This window comes from Vipera ursinii (genome assembly GCF_947247035.1).
Source record: "Vipera ursinii genome assembly, chromosome: 2".
Taxonomy (NCBI): domain Eukaryota; kingdom Metazoa; phylum Chordata; class Lepidosauria; order Squamata; family Viperidae; genus Vipera; species Vipera ursinii.
Window position 1 is genome coordinate 195,020,959 of NC_139513.1, and position 18,938 is coordinate 195,039,896.

The 18,938-nt window shown below is 37.4% G+C and overlaps 1 protein-coding gene across 3 annotated transcripts in view; it reads right to left on the minus strand.

Annotated features, from left to right (window-relative positions):
- WRN (WRN RecQ like helicase) overlaps positions 1-18,938 on the minus strand; it is a 65,198-nt gene that overhangs the window by 12,695 nt on the left and 33,565 nt on the right. For all 3 annotated transcript variants that reach the window (XM_083355122.1, XM_083355121.1, XM_083355123.1), the window contains 14 exons: positions 18,398-18,466; positions 18,101-18,183; positions 16,719-16,825; positions 15,397-15,584; positions 12,591-12,765; positions 11,524-11,705; positions 8,773-8,874; positions 8,407-8,499; positions 6,041-6,182; positions 3,433-3,603; positions 3,261-3,355; positions 2,637-2,709; positions 860-936; positions 332-416 (listed from right to left, as the gene is read on the minus strand). In XM_083355122.1, the coding sequence (XP_083211248.1) occupies positions 332-416; positions 860-936; positions 2,637-2,709; positions 3,261-3,355; positions 3,433-3,603; positions 6,041-6,182; positions 8,407-8,499; positions 8,773-8,874; positions 11,524-11,705; positions 12,591-12,765; positions 15,397-15,584; positions 16,719-16,825; positions 18,101-18,183; positions 18,398-18,466 (1,642 nt within the window). The remainder of the gene's footprint in view (positions 1-331; positions 417-859; positions 937-2,636; positions 2,710-3,260; positions 3,356-3,432; positions 3,604-6,040; positions 6,183-8,406; positions 8,500-8,772; positions 8,875-11,523; positions 11,706-12,590; positions 12,766-15,396; positions 15,585-16,718; positions 16,826-18,100; positions 18,184-18,397; positions 18,467-18,938) is intronic.

Below are 18,938 nucleotides of genomic sequence, written 5' to 3' on the forward strand. Positions count from 1 at the left end.
TTCTCTTCCAAACTAAGTTTTACTCAGATGCTGGCCTGAGGGAGTCAAACAGATCAGCATGATGAAAGCAGCGTTGCACTATCAGCCTTGTACCTTTATATCTGTGCCATGATATTGCAACAAACTTCCAAAACAGAATTCGTAGCACAACAGTGTAATAACACTTTCTGCATTTTGACAAAAGAAGCAGGGACCAACAAATGCCCAGTGAGGTATGATTTAGTTTTCACTTGGATTAAAACTAAATCAATCCATTCAGGATGATTTCTATAATCGTGAAAGAAACCTGGTTCTCATATGAATCTAATCACCAAATACTTGACATACTAACCTGCAATTCCTTCTCCCTTTCAGATATAACAGTTTCTGTAGCATTCAGAGGAGTACAAGGCAGTGACAACTGCACAGTGGCACTACTATTGAAAGAAAAATAGTTAAAACTTCTGCTCAGCCAGTATATGTAGTAGCTGACAAATAATAAGAGAACACAAATGCTTGCATTTTTCTAGAAGAAGCCAAGGAATGCAGGGACCAAAAGCCTTGTGAAATGCTTATTGGATCAAGTATGAAAGACATGCTTATGGCACAAGCTGGAGGAATAGACTGTGCTATTAATCTTTCCAAAAGGCATCTACATGTTTTCTTCCTCTGGAAAAATTACATTTTACAGTGAAAAAACAATTCCTAAATTTAAATTGGTGACAGTAGCACCAGCAAATACCGTACAAACCTATTATAGAACATTCCAAATAAAGAGTTCCACAAACAACTTCTATCCATCCAAAATTCTCAACAAACATTAATATGAAGAGATACCAAAAAAAAAAAAACAACACGCTAATATTACTTTCAGAAATACCTTTTATCTGAAAGTCTACTCCAGTTGGACATCTTACTAACTTCTGAATAGGAAAACATTTTATGCAGAGGAGTGTTCTTCAGTAACATAAAAGAAAAAAAAAGAAAAAATAGATATGCTTATAATGTCTTTTGAATACTTTTAATACAAAAGTTTTTAAAATATATAATTTTACAAGTAATTTAATAGGTTTAGAATAAATCAGGGATTCCCAACCAGGGGTGCTCTCAACCCCTGGAAGAGCGAGATGATATTCCAGGGGGTGTGAAAACTTGGGTTTTCAAAATTATAGTGCATATGCATAATTCGTTGTCATTATTTTGAACTTTTGTAAGGGGTGCGAGAATATATCAGAAGAGTTCTAGGGGTATAGAACAGGGTACAGGAAAGGTTGGGAACCACTGGAATAAATCATCTCACTACAGTTTGCTTGGGTTTCAATAACAGGAAACATTAACTCTGAAGAGTAGAGAAATGTCAAGATAATACTGAACTAAATATGATAACTAATTATATTACAGTTGAGCAAAAATGCCAATGTAGCCGTTGTTGGCATCATCTAAGCCAAAATACAGAAAGAAGGAAGCAGCCCCAGGAATCTAGAGATCCTTCTCCCAAACCTAATCTACTTCAATTGTTCATTCTTAATTAGGGCTTCTTTCATAAGGACCAGTAATTTATCAAATTCTGGTTAGATGGAAACTCCCGTGTCTCGATATCCGCATCCATACATTGCTTAGATAGAGAAAATAAAATTGGCTAGGGAAGGAAAAGAGGCAAGCAGGCCTATTCTCAGCCCTTGATTTCTTGGGTAGAATGAAAGCCAGCATCCTTTCAGAACCTAACCAGTTTAAATTTCTGAGTGCAAATTCTTATTCCAACATGTTATTAATTTTCCCACCCCTTTCATCGAGATAAGCCTGTACAAATACTGTTATTAGACCAACTGGATTTTGTACCATTTCATCTGGCTTTCTGATGCCTGCCCTGCAAAATATCCTTCTTCCCCTGAGATCCAGCAGGCCTCTGTTCTTTCTTTTGGAAAGCCTTAAAAAGCTGGTTCTTTCCTCAAGCACTGTGATCAAGTGAGGCTATAGCCCGGCGATTGGGAAATGTTGGCTGTTGATTTTTAACTACTTCCTTTATGTTCTCATTATTGTTTGCTGTGAGCTATGCAGAGCTGTAATATATGCTCAGTACTGATTTTATAATGAAACATTGTTCTGTAATGAATTTCACAAGAAATTTGTTGTTTGCTTTCTTTTTTCACAAATAACATTTCTTCTTTCAACCGTTATCTTTCAGAGCTATGGTTCATTTCACTAGGTAGCATCAATTTTAACTCAAAATTAACAACAGATTCGACAGAGGACAGATTCCTGAACACTGATTTAACAGATTAATTTATGCTGCTAGATTTTTCCTCCAATTGGAATAGGACACATATAGCTATCAAGAAAATACAGTAGTTTCAGAAAAGCTCTTTCAATCATTTCTAAATTTGGAACTTGTCTAACAATAAATCCTCTGTTAATGAGGCCTGATGGATCTGTTATGTATACTATATGCCACGGGTGTCGGACTCGCAACGTCACTTGACGTCTCGCGATGTATCTCGACTCTTTTTGCATTGCCGGCAATGGGGTGGGCATGGCTTCGGTATGATGAAACTGGCCCGCGGGCCAGCTGTTTGGCCCCCCCTGCTCTATGCTATTTGTGCTATTACTGACTCTGATTGAGATATAATATCACTTTCTCTTAATACAATAACAGATACCTGTTTCTTCAATGTTGACTGAGGCAATCCAGCACTGGAAACATGTCCTGCTTCTATAGAGATTTGTTTATAACTGCAAAGGGGATGATAAAGGAGTTTAGACATCCTGAAAGCAAAACCTAATCCCACAGTAAACTTTACTGCTGTGCAAAGCATTCTGATTCAAGCAATTCTGAATTTGAAGCATACTATTTCAAGCAACTTGGAAGCAAGTGCAAAGCTCAAAACACAAGCCATTCTGAGCTCAAAACAGAAAAGGAGATGGTTTCAATCAAACCAATTCTGCATATACACAGGGAAAAGAGCTATGGGTTTAAATGTACTACTTTCACACAATATATAGCTAAACATGTTAAAGCAGGTGGCAACTACTTAGACTGCCTAATGTTTTGTCAACAGAATTTACAAAAAGAAACTAATTCTGAACTATGAGCCTTGGAAAAGCATTCAACCCTAAATATCCAGAGATTTGAAAGCACAAAATACATTTCTTTGGCTGGCAAAAGATTCTGGGAATTGTGGAATCCAGAAATTTTCACTAGTCCAGAAACAGAAAAGATCTCCCGGACAGACTTAAAATATGACTTGAACTGCACGCACTTCAGAATCAGAAGATATAATCACCTTGGAGTAGATTTCTTTAAGCACAGTTCCTCATCAGACAGAAGTAAAAGACTTTGCCTCTGCTCTTTTCTTGATTTACTGAGCCAATCTTTACCCTGAGAGCAAAACAAATTACTTAATACATTGATGCCCCAAGTTGTCACTTAACTTTGTCTGATGACCACAAACCTACCTTCTCAGTAAGCATGCACATGACTGAAAACTTGTTTTGACCAGAAACTTCTTTAAGAAAACCCTCAAATATGAGACGTCGGCCCAATGCCTTCCATGAGTGCTCTGGCCAATCCTTCCCACTTCCAAACAGAGCGTAAGTCCGGAATTTGTCTGGGAGACGCTGAGAATACTGGTTTAAAAGAAGGGGGGGAAAGCTAGTAATATAACCAAGGATACAGTTTTTAAAAGACCCAAGTCTATATTGCTTCTGCACAACTCTATACTTAACAATGCAGCCGTTCCATTACCCCATCAGGAAATATGCATACAGAAAATGACTGCCTGTCCAAGGAGAACCAGTGTGATAGATGTGAGAAAAAATATGATAAAAGGACTCTGTATTACAGTCCTGTTGGAAAAAGGAATCGCACAGAGGTTTATATGTTTATATTAATACTGCCTGGAATGGAAGACTCAACTCTTCAGTTGCCTACTCAACTGTACCTAGGTAAAGAATGTTCTGCATCTCAGACCATGGACTATACTGGGACAAAAATGTTGTCTATTCAACTCCCATGTGCCTCTCTTCATTTCATTGCCCGGACTGTTAACGACTCTGCTAATGTCTTTGGGCCAGAACAGTATGGTATATATCTCAATCCTGCTACCAAAAGCAATGTTGTACTGCAACATTTTCACTATAAAAATCCCTTTGGTAATTTGTAGGCTATTCCAAATGCCACATTATTCTTTCTCCCTTCTCCCCCCCTTCTAAAAATATTAATTTATGTGTTCAAGGCATTTGAAATCATGACCTAAAATTTCACTTTCAGAAGGTGTATCACTTTGACTTGAAGTTACCAGTATCTCTTAGGTATGGGCAAAGTATGTTAATGCTCTTTCATGTTTTGTATGGGTTGTATCCTATTGGTAACCTACTGAGGAAATGTTAAAAAGCAGTAGCGAGAGCTATGTTTGATGACCTATTCTCCCATCAGTCCTTTGCACCCTCTCTCCAGCTGCTCTAAGAGCAGATTTTGACCAGGCTATGCACTGGGAAGACAAACTATCTGACAAATTCTTTCCTTTCTACCTTCATTAAAAGTTTCTGCTGGAACAAAGAGCATTTAGTTGCTGGAGAGATGCCAAATGGGTATCACTTTCATGTAGTTATTATTTTCTCTGTTAATATGTTTCTCTTGGCCTTGTTTCATTATTTTTATTTTTGCTCTGGTTTGTAACCCAGCTTGGGGCCTTTTAAAGTAGTAGAATAGGATGCATCATTTCACGTGTCCACAGACACAAAGTGTTGGAAACTGGCAACCTCAAAATGAAACAACAACAAAAAAAATCTCACAACTGCAGAAGCCATATTTTGAAAGTTTAAAACTTTCCTTTGTCTTAATAGTGATAGTGTAAGATTTCAGCTGAGGCAACATTTTAATTTGAAAATTCCCAGGAGAATTTGATCACCACTGAAGATGGATTCAAATTTCAAATAACAGGTGAAATCTGATCTCTCTGGTGACTCACTTGAAATTTGTTTAGGAACACACCTGTGCTTATTTTTACCCAAAGTCTACTAGGTTGAACAAAGCTTATAATAAAACAATGCTTCACAAACTATGGGAGAATGTGGTATAAAGTAAACTATATCTGGAAGTATGCTTAATACAGGACCTTTCTAACCATCTTAATATTATTAACAAAGCATTAAATAGTTTTACACACTGAAATAAAAGCTACATAGAATATTAGATTTCTACAGCTGAAATACTGTTAATTAGAATAAATATGCAGTAAACCATAAAAAGCAAAAGGAGTATACTTTCCTTTTATAATAATTAGAAAAATGGCTAAAAGAATTTATTAAACCATAGCAGCAGAAGAAACTTTCTCACATATTTTACAGTTAATACAGAAGATTAACTGAAAATTAATTCTTTTCCTAAGGCATTTTTCAATGTCAGTTGAATGAAACCATGAATAGCTCTTAAAATTGCTAATTTCACGCACATGAATTACCTACCTTAACTAACTAATAGAAGGAAGTATTGCCATATCACTTTCTGACTATTCAAAGTGATTTTTATACATTTTTAGTACTGCAACATAGAAAGAGCTCCCAGTCACACAAAATATTTTTAGAAAAGAAAATTGGCAAGAAATTGTTGCACAGGGTTTTATTTGAAACCATGCCCACTGCCCATGGGGAAAAAATGCTGGATTAAGAGAGGACATGAGAGATGCATTATTTTGTTTAATCTGGCCTAGGAGAGGGCAGATAAAAAGGTGAAAAGTAAAACATAAGTTGTATTTACCTTATTAATATTAAAACAATGTTTAGTCAAACATGAAAGCTCTACAGAATGCACAAAGTTGCAAAAGAAAGTTTGTGAATATTTAGCAAATAAAGGAATGGAATAGGACACAATCTTAAAAGTGGTCTTTAGCTCACAAACTTTCTGTTACCACAATAAGTAGCTTGTTCTTTCATATGTAATGAATAATGCTGAATTGACAATAAGAATTAGAAGACCCTAGAATGCTGGCACTCCCAGACACACCATTTGCCTCACTACCATGCAAACAGCATTACCAAATTTCTATCAATTTACCATACTTACAGATCCTCTGAGAAACAGTATTGGAACCCCCATGCCAAATCTCTCCTTTAAATCACATATTGCAGACATCAGTTTGTATGCTTGCAGACCAAAATCTTCAAAACTGTCCTGAGTGTCAATTACTGGAGCACAACGAATGTTCCTAGAAGTGCACCAAAATGTATACATTGTTTATAACTGGTATCAAAAAAATTGGGGGGAGAGAGGAGGGAATATATTTCTCACTTCCTTCTACATGTAAAGGTAAAGGTTCTCCCACACATGTGTGCTAGTTGTTTCCGACTCTAGGGGCCGGTGCTCATCTCCGTTTCAAAGCCGAAGAGCCAGCGCTTGTCCGAGGACGTCTCCGTGGTCATGTGGCCGGCACGACTGGACGCCAAAGGCGCACGGAACGCTGTTACCTTCCCACCATAGTGGTCCCTATTTTTCTACTTGCATTTTTACGTACTTTCGAACTGCTAGGTTGGCAGAAGCTGGGGACGAGTAATAGGCACTCACTCTGCTACGCGGCACTCGGGATTCAACCCACCAAACTGCTGACCATCTGATCGACAAGCTCAGTGTCCTAACCCACTGAGCCACCGCGTCCCTTCTACATGTACACACAGTCAAAACATGAGCATTAGAAGCTCGCATGATTCAAAAAGCAACCTAGAAAATGCTTCTTTTCTAATGATTGAAGCCAACAACATCAATGGGCAAATTAGTCTTTATCCTATTTATGCTTCTTGGCATAACAGTATTAGTAAAATGCCTCCAATCTTATGTTTTTCAATATTCTCACAATACCATGACTCCCTTTTCATCATTTTTCATGGACATTAGTATGTTTGTTTCAGTTTCATTTGTTGATGTATCATATCTTTCCCACATAAATCTCTATAGTTTTCAATGTTTTCTCATTTCCCTTTCATCCTTAAGAATATTACTACATTTTCTATTTCCAAGTTCAAATGTTAAATTTTATTCAATTTGCCATCAAACACACACACACATAGACACATAAACATTTAAATGTCTCATCACTCTTAGATCATTGTTAAATTGTTGAAAGCAGACATTTTTATAAGCAGACATCTTTCACATTTGTTACTAGTCTCCAAATAGCCCTATCACTTTTTCTTTATGCTCATCTCATTCCTACTCAAAAAAAGGTAAAGGTAAAGGTTCCCCCGCACATGCATGCTAGTCATTTCCAACTCTAGGGGCCGTTGCTCATCTCCGTTTCAAAGCCGAAGAGCCAGCGCTTGTCCGAGGATGTCTCCATGGTCATGTAGCCGGCATGACTAGACGCCAAAGGCGCACGGAACGCTGTTACCTTCCCACCGTAGTGGTCCCTATTTTTCTACTTGCATTTTTACATGCTTTCGAACTGCTAGGTTGGCAGAAGCTGGGACAAGTAACAGGCGCTCACTCTGTTACGCGGCACTCGGGATTAGACCTGCCAAACTGCCGATCTTCTGATCAACAAGCTCAGCATCCTAACCCACTGAGCCACCGCATCCCTTTCCTACTCATACATTCATGTAATAATACAAAAATTCCTTCTGCCCCATGATTGCATTGATGCAGAATGTTGCGCAATGGTTTCCAAACCGATCTCTGCTTGTCTCTCAAACAACAAAGCCTAAAGCACTCAGGGCTGTAAATAGTGAATCACCAACAATTGAAAATCAGGTAATGATATTTCAATCCGGGCAGGGTATGGACCCAGTGATTTGGCAATGTCCACTTACTTCATTCCATACCAGTGAAAGCACCTGGACACTTTTCAGAGATAACTTCAAACTGAACATTTTGCAATAGTCTAATTCTAATGAGAATTAGAATTAATGCATGGATTGATGGTTGCCAGGCCTGACTGGTTTAATTGAGGCAGCCTCACAAACTTTTATCTTGCCATCTCTCTGGTCTCTTGTACCTCAGCTGCATTTTCCCCAAATTAGGAAATCTAAGCACTTTAGCTTGAATGAAATGGGGTAGGTGGCCCAATGTCAGATAAGATAGCAGCAATATGGGTTCAACAATTTCTATGACTATCAAAATCCCTAGATAATTCTGGCTCTGACTTACGTTAACTGATCTCACAGATTTATTGTGAGTATAAAAAAGAGAAAATCTATCTATGGCACCTTAATTCTTTAAATTATAAATGTAAAATGATAATAGTGAAACTAAAATAAAATTATACTCTGTGAATTAGCTTTTGGCAGTGAATGACTGAATGGCATACCATATACTGATATATTCTTTATGCCAGAAGTAATTATTTTTTTAAGCATACTTCATTAGCAGAGAGCCATTATCCCTTTATCTGCTGAGGGAAGGTGATTCCAAACCTTAAATCTTTTGGGTGCAACATTTACCTTGATCTGCAATTATCACAACATTTTCCTGTTCCCATGATGCCTGTCGATGCCTTTCGGAGTTGTTTGTCTTCAAAATGAGACAAGATGATTCTGCCCAAGAGTATGTTGGGAATTAAATAAAAGAACAAGAATGTACATGTTAAATTCATTGAAGAAAACAATGAGCTGAAATCATCGTCATTAATTAATTCACATAGGAGCTAATTATTTGTCCTTGAATCATCCCGAGACAGACATACTTTTTTCAAAGTATGAAACTGATGGTACTAGTGCAAAAATCCACCAGAATTCTCTCTGATTTTTCAAAATTTCACTTAGCTTTACTGAAAGCTACTGTCTGTCACTTGCTAAATTAACACTTACCTCCGCCTGCAGCTGTTTAAGCTTAGATATTTCTCAATCTTGGCCATCATCTTCAGTTTGTACAGGCGAAAGGTTTCATCACGTATCTCACTGATTAAATGTCTTAAAAAGGAAAAGAATAGAAAAAACCTGAAATGCTGATAATTCATCTGATTTTTCAGCAGCCTTCCCCCAAAATAATGTAAATATGTAGCAGGAAATATATAAGAATGTATGATTATATGTATATATATAAAAAGGTAAAGGTAAAGGTTCCCCCGCACATGTGTGCTAGTCGTTTCCGACTCTAGGGGCCGGTGCTCATCTCTGTTTCAAAGCCGAAGAGCCAGCGCTTGTCCGAGGACGTCTCCGTGGTCATGTGGCCGGCACGACTGGACGCCAAAGGCGCACGGAACGCTGTTACCTTCCCACCATAGTGGTCCCTATTTTTCTACTTGCATTTTTACGTACTTTCGAACTGCTAGGTTGGCAGAAGCTGGGGACGAGTAATAGGCACTCACTCTGCTACGCGGCACTCGGGATTCAACCCACCAAACTGCTGACCATCTGATCGACTAGACCTTGCTTTTGAATGGACCTTTGAATGGACCTTGAGCCGGGCCAAAACAGGAATGAAAGAGTTAATTAGCAAGGTCCATTCAAAAAGCCTTGACAAATACTTAAACATACATTTGCCTTGCCTTCCAGCTAATATAAGAGAGAAGGAACCCGTGGCTCAGGAGGTTAAAACACTGCCTGATATATAATCAGCCCGGGTTCGAATCTCAGATAAAGGGTATGACTAACTGATGAGAACATAAAGAGTTCGAAATGATCATCTTAGCCTCCCAAATTCTTTATTAGCAATTTGAATAATTTGCACAAATAATGAGTTGTCATAAGTTGACTAGTTCCTGTGGATAAGCCCTGAGCCGGGCCAAAACAGGAATGAAAGAGTTAATTAGCAAGGTCCATTCAAAAAGCCTTGACAAATACTTAAACATACATTTGCCTTGCCTTCCAGCTAATATAAGAGAGAAGGAACCCGTGGCTCAGGAGGTTAAAACACTGCCTGATATATAATCAGCCCGGGTTCGAATCTCAGATAAAGGGTATGACTAACTGATGAGAACATAAAGAGTTCGAAATGATCATCTTAGCCTCCCAAATTCTTTATTAGCAATTTGAATAATTTGCATATATATATATATATATATATATATATACATACACACTGAAGTTCATTTGTGGTATATTCTTCCCCATTCATGGGAAAAGGATAAATATAAATTTAAAAATCTAATTGTTATTGTGTATGATTAAGTTAATTAGTAAAGGATAGAAATATAAGAGGCTCTGAACAAAGGACAGATCATTATTTCATAGTGTCAAGAATAAATTTTGGGGGTCGAGGGAAGGACATAGAAGAAAAGGAAAGAATGAAAAAAGTAGACCTATAGAAAAAACTCATAAGAAAAAATACAGGACAGATTAGAATAAACAGAAAGAGAAATAGAAGCTACTTGAGCCACAAAAATCAATTATGAATTCTACAGGAATGTAAGGAGCTGTGTTAATGAGGTGTAAAACTGCTTAGTTCTACAATGTTTAGTAGAAAAATTCTACTACAATGTTTAGTAGAAAAATAATCTCTGGATGAAAAAAAATACATATAAAATTACAAAAATGCTAATATAAAAATACGATATAAGGTATAAGGAAAGAAAGATGCACTTGCACAAAAACCAACCACAAAATTAAGATTAAAAGAGAGTAATTTCCACTGAAATAAAAACATTTGGATGTGGGTGAAAAAGACTGAAAAAAGGAGTTTTCACAAGTTTGATTTAGAATTAAGAACTAAATTTATGAAATGATCTGGAATCAAAATGAAATGGGAACACACTCAGGAACATATATTGGTGATTTTTATGGGATGGAGTATGATATGTCAAGCAGTAGAATTCAAATGATTCCTAAGATTTAGTATCAAGGGAAAAATATGAAAAGACACAAAATATGTGAGAATGCTTTAAAAAAGGATAGGGCTGTAAGATTACCTAGATAGTGTGGAAATAAGGGTTGCTAATGAAGAATCTATAAAACTTAATATATGAACGAAGAATGTATTTCTGCTTGACATACAATGTTGTTGCATTGTTAAGATCCTGAATGACTCACAACATAACAGATTGTAATATGCTACAAGGCATATGGGCCGAACTTTGATGTATTAAAATCAATATAAGAAAAAAACATCCGTGGCAATCATTGTATGTATGTATCACATTTCTAAAATACCGTACTAGAAAACGCTCACTGTTATTTTCCTCACTGTGCAGGTCTAATGTATGGGAAATTAATTATAGATAGAGCTACAATAACTCATAATTTGAATTTGTAAAATTCAAACATTAATAAAATATTATACATGGCCAACCAACTTTTACGCACAGGTAGTCCTCATTTAATGACCAGAATTGGGACTGGCTACTCAATTGTTAAGTGAAGCAATCAGTAAGTGAAACCGCAACTGTATGTATGGTCTTACTTCAGTTTTCAGCTTTCATTTGTTTTACAAATCTGCCAATGGCGTAAATATGAGTATTGGTCACAATATTCCTTTTTTATCACATTCAAAATTGTGAACAGTCACTAAACAAAGCAATGACTAAACAATGGCTACCGGCAAATGTTTAAAATACTCAGTTATGATTTTATATCTATTATTTTCATATTTATACATACAAAGCAAGCCAGAATTGCAGTTACCTATTGAAGCTCATATCAGCTGGAGTCCACAATACATAGCAAGAGGCTGGAAGCCCATCACGGCCAGCCCTTCCAATTTCCTGGTAGTATGATTCCATTTCCTTTGGGGCTCCATAATGTATAACTGTCCGAATGTCTGCTTTATTGATGCCCATTCCAAAGGCTATAGTAGCAACTATACACTGGAGAAAATAACCAAAATCCCCAATATCAATATTACATTCGTTTCAATACTAATACAGTTTTCAGTATTAATGTTTGATCTGCATAAAATATTTTTATAGTATGATTTGTCAATGTTTTGCCAGACTCAGCTTAGAAATACAATGTTTCAATTCCAAGTCATTTATATTATTTACTAAACCCAATACATATGTTAAAATGCCACTGTGTCTCCAAATGTTTCATCCTCTAGAAAAACACACCCCGTGATGTTAATTACACATTTTTTTTTACAATAATTGGTCCCTGTAGAACAGACATGTCAAACACAAGGCCCGGGGGCCGGATCTGGCCCGACAAATGGTTTCATGTGGCCCGCGAAGCCATCCTGGAAACAGTGAGGGAATGGCCCCCGCTGCCTTGGCCCTGGCCCAGAGACCCTCCTTCTGCCAGAGACCCTCAGATCTGTCCCACTCCTACCCAGGCCCCCATAGGCACCCTTGATGCGAACAATGTAGAGCTGGCCACGCCCACCCAGTAGGCCATACGCACTCTAGCCACACCCACCCAGTAGGCCACGGCCACCCTGGCCATACCCACCCGGCCCCTTGAGGGCAACCTCAATGCTGATGCGGCCCTCAATGAAATTGAGTTTGACACCCCTGCTATAGAAAATGACCAGGCTCAGCCCAAGGCCAGGGGGGATCAACCACATCATCAGTCTCAAGTCCCTTCATGCCCACCAGAGCTCTAAGTCCATCCCACCTTGAATTCCAGTGATTCTTATCTCCCGCCAATTTGCATCAAGATCCCCATGTTTATGTTGTTCTATATATTTAATATTGAAAGCTTCTTCTGTCATTTTTTTTTGCCTAAATTAGATATTAAGTGAAGTCCTTCCATACCTGAATTTCATCTCTCATGAATTTGTGGTGGACCTCTCTTCTTGCCTTGATTCCCATGCCAGCGTGGTATATACCACAAACTAGATTTAATTTTCTTAGCTCTACAGCTACTTGTTCAGTAGTCTTCCTTGATTGACAGTAAACAATGGTGGGCCCCTCAAATTCATATGTAGACCTAAAATTAGAAAAATAAGTAGAAATCATTTTATGTGAGTTTTCCCAGTAATTATTAGAATAGCAAATAAACTGATTATTCTATGATAAATCTCAGTGTCAATGTACAGATTTCCTACTTTAAAATTGCCTTTCTCTCAAACACAGGTTCACATATCAGGCCTTCAATAGGCCCAATTAGCAAACCAAATTCATGTCAGCTATCACTAATTTTATTGTAAAGTTATAGCAACAGAATCCTGCAAGTCTGAACATGCCTCCCTCCTCCCTCCCTTTATTTTTGGGTGAACTAGGAAGGGTCTTGTCTGAGACATTTGCATACACTGCATTCCTGCCCCAGATTTGGCAGCAGCTCTTTCTCCTGTCTCTCAAGGCCATTCCTCTCCCTCCGTATCACAGGGAAAAATACCAGATTAATAATATGACTTAAATATTTGCAAGGCATTTGTAGAACTAAATTGCTCCTTATTTTACTAATAAGCATTATGTGGAAGCTTCGATCGACAAAGATTTGATGGTCGCTTGAAATCAAAACATATAGATCCACCTGTGGATGATCATGATACATGAAAGATTACAACCTGGAATCTAAGAGAAATAAATGGAAAGAGAAGAAATATATTGTAATGAATGTAAAGAGAATGAAAATGAAAACATTAAATAGATACGCTATGAAACTAAGAAAGGTGAAGGATGTAATAAACATGGATGAAGGTAGTATGATCTTATGAAGCAGAACTGATAAATATATGCAGGAAAGCAACGCTAAAGGTCAGAAAGTATAAATTAGCTTCATCTTAGTTGCTCTTTGAAAATAGCAATATAGGGTTGGTGATCACTGCAAGCTAAACTTTACTAAGTATGATAATGAAAGAATTTGGAAAGAGTTAGGGGAAACTATCCAAAAAACTGAGGAATGTAATCCAGAACGATGGTTAATCTGTTGCATGATGTCAGTGCATGGATCAAAACAATATCAAAGTACAAATTTTTTTTAGGTCATTTGGCAACCCAAGAATGAATGAGAATGTTACTTGGCGAAGATCTGCTGAAAACTCTGTTTCAAATATGGCTTTCTGCATGGGTCAAGGAATGCTTGTGACAAAGAAATCAAACTGAAAACATAGAACAAAAGTATAAAACTAAGAGCAAAATTTGTATACGACTAAAATTGAAAGAACTGGCGAAGAATACAAAACATGAAGAATACAAAATGAAAGCTTCTGAATGAGGGACACGCCCTTTTTTTGACAATGCTAAGAATTTACGGTTGTGGTGGAAGAAACAATGATTTGCAAGGATAGAAATCAGATATGTTGAATAGTGCTAGTGAAAATAGGGTTTTTTTCCCCTTATTATTCCCTCTATTTATTTAGTTATTTATTTTGCTCACTACTTTTTATTCTTTTTTGCTTTCAGCTGTGTCACTCATGTCAAGCTGTGGGAAGTGCTCAGAAAAATAGGAATCCCAGAACATTTCCTTGTCCTAACTTATATTTTTATTTATTTTATTAAATTTATTTGCCACCCATCTTGTTTTGAAGTGACTCCGATTAAAAGTATTAAAATCATAAAAGATAAATATACAAGTCAGGAGGCCACAGTACACACAGAACATGGCGAAACAGACCGACTCCAGATTGGCAAAGTATTACAACAAGGCTGCATACTTTCCACTTCCTTATTTAAATTATATGCAGAATATACATTAAAGGAAACTAGATTGGAAGAGTAGTGTGGTTGTAAACTCTGAGGAAGGGACACCAATAAAAGACACTATGTTAATGACACCATCCTGATAGCCTAAAATGTAATGGATCTGCAAGCTGTATTACTATAATCAAAAAGCACAGTGGAAAAAAATGGGACTAGCAGTCAATATAAAAAAACAAACTAATCTGCCCCTATAAGGGATACAGTTTATGTAAAACCTGGTACACAGAGGCATGATATAATGTAACACTGATCTCTCTCTCTTCAACATTTAAGTTGACAAGATTCAGCATTTAATTTGAACCCCTTCTACTTCAACAGTATTTTCTCCCCAATTTAAACTCCATCCTGACAAGAGCACATACATAATGCCTTGCAGAAAAAGCCTAAACTCTCACCAGATACTGTATTGACTGTAGATGTCTTCAGACTGCCTTAGCCAATCTTCCCCCACAGATATACAAATAATTCCTCGCTCATGTGGGGCTCAGACATAATTTAGGAAATGAATATACAGCTTTACTACCCAATCTGGCTTCTGTATCAATGTTTTAAAAGTGGAAAGAAAAGGATTACAATGATCAGTAACATTGTATTTACACAACAGACGTTTATAGCAGGCCTGATTGCCAATCCATCTTTTGCTGTTTCTTTAATGTCCAAACTCCATTCCAAGCTCCACAATTAAGCTTTAGTTTATTGATTTATTGCATGTCTCTCTGGCATGTACACTATATTCTCCCTTTAAGTATGTCCTCCTAAGAACATTTTCTGAGGTAGATTAAGCTGAAAGATAATAATTGACCCCAAATCCTCAAATAAGCCAAACAGGGATCTAAAAACTGTTGAAAAAATTTATTCCACGAAAATAATCTTCTGGTTAAGAACAAGTTGTCAATATATCTCAGAAGGTGCTTACTTGTCTTTCTGAATGAGGAACTGCAATAAATCCTGGATTATATTTCCAGATTTTCGTCTAACTTCTAGGTATAGATTAGGTCGGTCAAAACTGGTACAAGTAATATGAGGAGTTCTTAAATTCAAACAGTCTATTATATCCTTCCTAATTGAAGAGCTTGCTGTTGCAGTCAACGCAACAATAGGAACCTAAAAGAAAGAAAGAAAACTGTGACAATAAAAAACTGAATTTACTAATTATTTTGTAGGGCAATACAAAATTAAGCAATGGAAAGTTATCGGAAGCCTTTGATTTGAGTACAGTATTTAATGTGCATGCACATATCCTGGATACCTTGACTATAAACAACTAAGGTCCCACAAACACATGGAGTATATTCACTAATTCTTGCAAATCAAACTGAATCCAAGCACACAGCGATGTTACTTTTAGCTTTAATCACCATGTGTAGCCCTGGTCATTTCTTGGGTTAATAGATTCAACCAGATTCCCATATAGTTTAAAGGAAGACAGTTTAGTTATCTAGGCCAGAAGATTGTTTATTTGTTTGTTGGCTTGTTTGTTTATTAAGTTTGTGTGCAGCGTATCTCATCTAGAGGCGACTCTGGGCAGCTTACAAACATTTATAAAAACAATGGCTGGTCAACATAGAAAGTTGATGTGTAAGAGATCTGCAGAACATTTAGCCAGGTCAGTCTAAGACAGGGGTGTTAAACTGCCAGCCTGTGGGCCGGATGCGTCATCGGGAAGCCACGCCCACCCCATTGCCGGCAATGGCGAAAAAGCTCCGATATGTTGCGCAACGTCACGTCTGGTCTAAGACATCTACAAAAGACATAGCTAAGGCTAGAACACAGGTCTGCAACCCACGGCTCCGGAGCCGCATGCGGCTCTTTCAGCCGTCTCCTGCGGCTCCCAGTCCTCTGCCATGTGCAGTCCCCCCCCAAAAAAAAGTGGGACTAAAAAAGTTCAACCAATCAATTCAAATATGCAGGGTAGGTGCATATCTCGCCTTGGCTCCACTCTTCAGTCAAACCCTGTTCTGCGCATGCGCGCACGTGCACACATTTTTTGCGGCTCCCAGTTTTTCCTTCTGTGAGGGAACCGGTTCTGAGTGGCTCTTTCACTGTTTCAGGTTGCTGACCCCCGGGCTAGAATAGTATGATGGACTAGCCATCCTTTAAACCATGTGTGATTTCTTGCTGAAAACCAACAAAGAAATTCCAATGCTCATTGCATGCACACATATACACACATATACATACATGCATAAACATTTAAAGTGCAGAAAAAATCATTATAAATAAATAATCATTCCTTACCTTAGGAAGGGTTTTTTTTAACAACCCCAAAGACCTGAAAGAATTCCTGAAGTCATGTCCCCACTCAGAAATACAGTGAGCTTCATCAACCGCTATTAATGTGATGCCTAAATAGAAATAAAAATAGTCTTGCATAGTTTTTCATTTCAGAATTTAGAGCAGAGTTGTCTGCAGAACATTTAAGAGCTGAAGCAAATTATCTATTTTTCTACAAATAAGGCACTATCTGTGGCAGAGATAATTAAAGATCTTTCTTAACGATCTTTGATCACAACTATTTTTAAAAAGTACACAACACACAATTAGTTCTGAATTAGTTCTAAAAGGGAACTTGTACTGCCAGTAATCTGGAAAAACTGTTCAAAGTTTGTGAGAAGGCTTAGCAGAAATAAGCATTTTATTGTTTTATAGTTTTATTGTGTTTTTGCCTGAAAATGGTAAACAAAAACAAACATGCCACTGGTATTCAGCATCAAAATTCTTCCATGTAATTAGACGATATTCTGAAGGCGGCAAAAAAGAGTTTAAGAGAAACATGTAATCCAGTGGCTTCAGATGACTGACCTCTGCAAACCATTTTTTCTTTTTGTCACAATTCTGCAGGAATGCAGAAAGCCAATGATTTGTAATGCTGTGCACATTTAGCTAAACTGTGAAAATATGCTAGAAATTCCTGTGAAATCTCAGAAGCCACAACCTAAATTGAATAAATAAAGAGAAAAGCAGAATTCAATGCACTAAAGTACAAAGAACAGATGGTATAAGGGCAGAGCTTTTTTCCTCATAGAACGCTCAGAACGGAGTTCCGGCACCTTTTTTGGATGGAACCTTGTAGGGTAGGCAAGGCGGGTTGTATAACATGTGTGAGTTCCGGCACCTTTTTCTTTTACAAAAAAAGCACTGTATAAGGGTATATAGATATTTTTGCATACCCATAAATCTAGTTTACCACTGACAAGCAGAATTGTGCATCCTCATAAGTCCTTGTTGAGGTATAAATATATAAATACATACATACATTTATTAAAATAAATATATAAAAAACAAAACATAATTAAATGGGCTTTTTCAAAGATTACGACTTTTTCTAAATGTTTTCATGCTATCAACTAAGCCTGCATGACCCACACTACTTTGTTTTCTGAAACATAAAGATTCTAGGTTAAATCAAAGGAGTGACCGTATTTAAGGTAGCTTCGCACCCTTAGAAAGTGATGTGATCTACCTTGACTCCTTCAGTCCCACCAGAGAGGTCCTTCACTTTGCTTTACTGAAAATAGTGGCAGAAGGGACTTCCAACCACACATTTGAATCTGAGGCAGAATTCCAGTGGCTCTTAAAGAAAACTTTAAAGGTTTTGCACATCAACTATTAGCACTTACCAACTGCTTTGTCAATTTGCTGAAGCCACAAGAGATTCCCTGAACAGAATTCTGGAGTTAAATAGACAACTCTATACTGGCCCCTGGGTAAAGGAAAGGAAAACAGAATTACTTTCTGATAAAAAGTAAACTAACATTCATATTACATACAGTTGAAGTGTTGGTTAAGACTTTATGGTAGGATTCTCTACAATAAGTCCCACTGAGTTCAGTATGATTCATTCCAAGGACATAACATTATTTATTGAGAAATGTGTTTCTTCAGTACTATAAATACAGGACTGGAATAAAACTTACGCTTTGATTTCCTCTCTGATATTTTTTGACTGTGCTGATCCAAGTAGGCAAGCTGGAACTCCTGACATTCTGCAAGAAAAAAAAATCAGAGTAAAAATGACTTTATGTACACTGCGTCATTTTTAAGTACAACTTTTCCTAAAAAAATTAAACTCTAGATTTTGTATTATATGTAAAGTACCGTAGTTTCCGGCGTATAAGACTACTTTTTAACCCATGAAAATCTTCTCAAAAGTCAGGGGTCGTCTTATACGCCGGGTGCTGAAAATTTAGGGACAGGGCTGGCTGGAAAACCTGGAGCGGATCTCCCATTTAGTCTGCGTAGGGAAAGCGGGACCAATTGAAGAAGAAGCTGCAGTCTGTGATTTTTTACAGGCTGGGGTCTGGGCATCTTTTCTTCTAAAGTTGAAGAGCAGCTGTAGTATATCCCAACTTGAAAGGCAGGTGGGGAAGGCAGCAGTCAGAGCAGCGGCTTAGCTGTAAGGACACATTTGACTCAGTAACTGGGCGGGCTGGCTGAAAAACCTGGAGCGGATCTCCC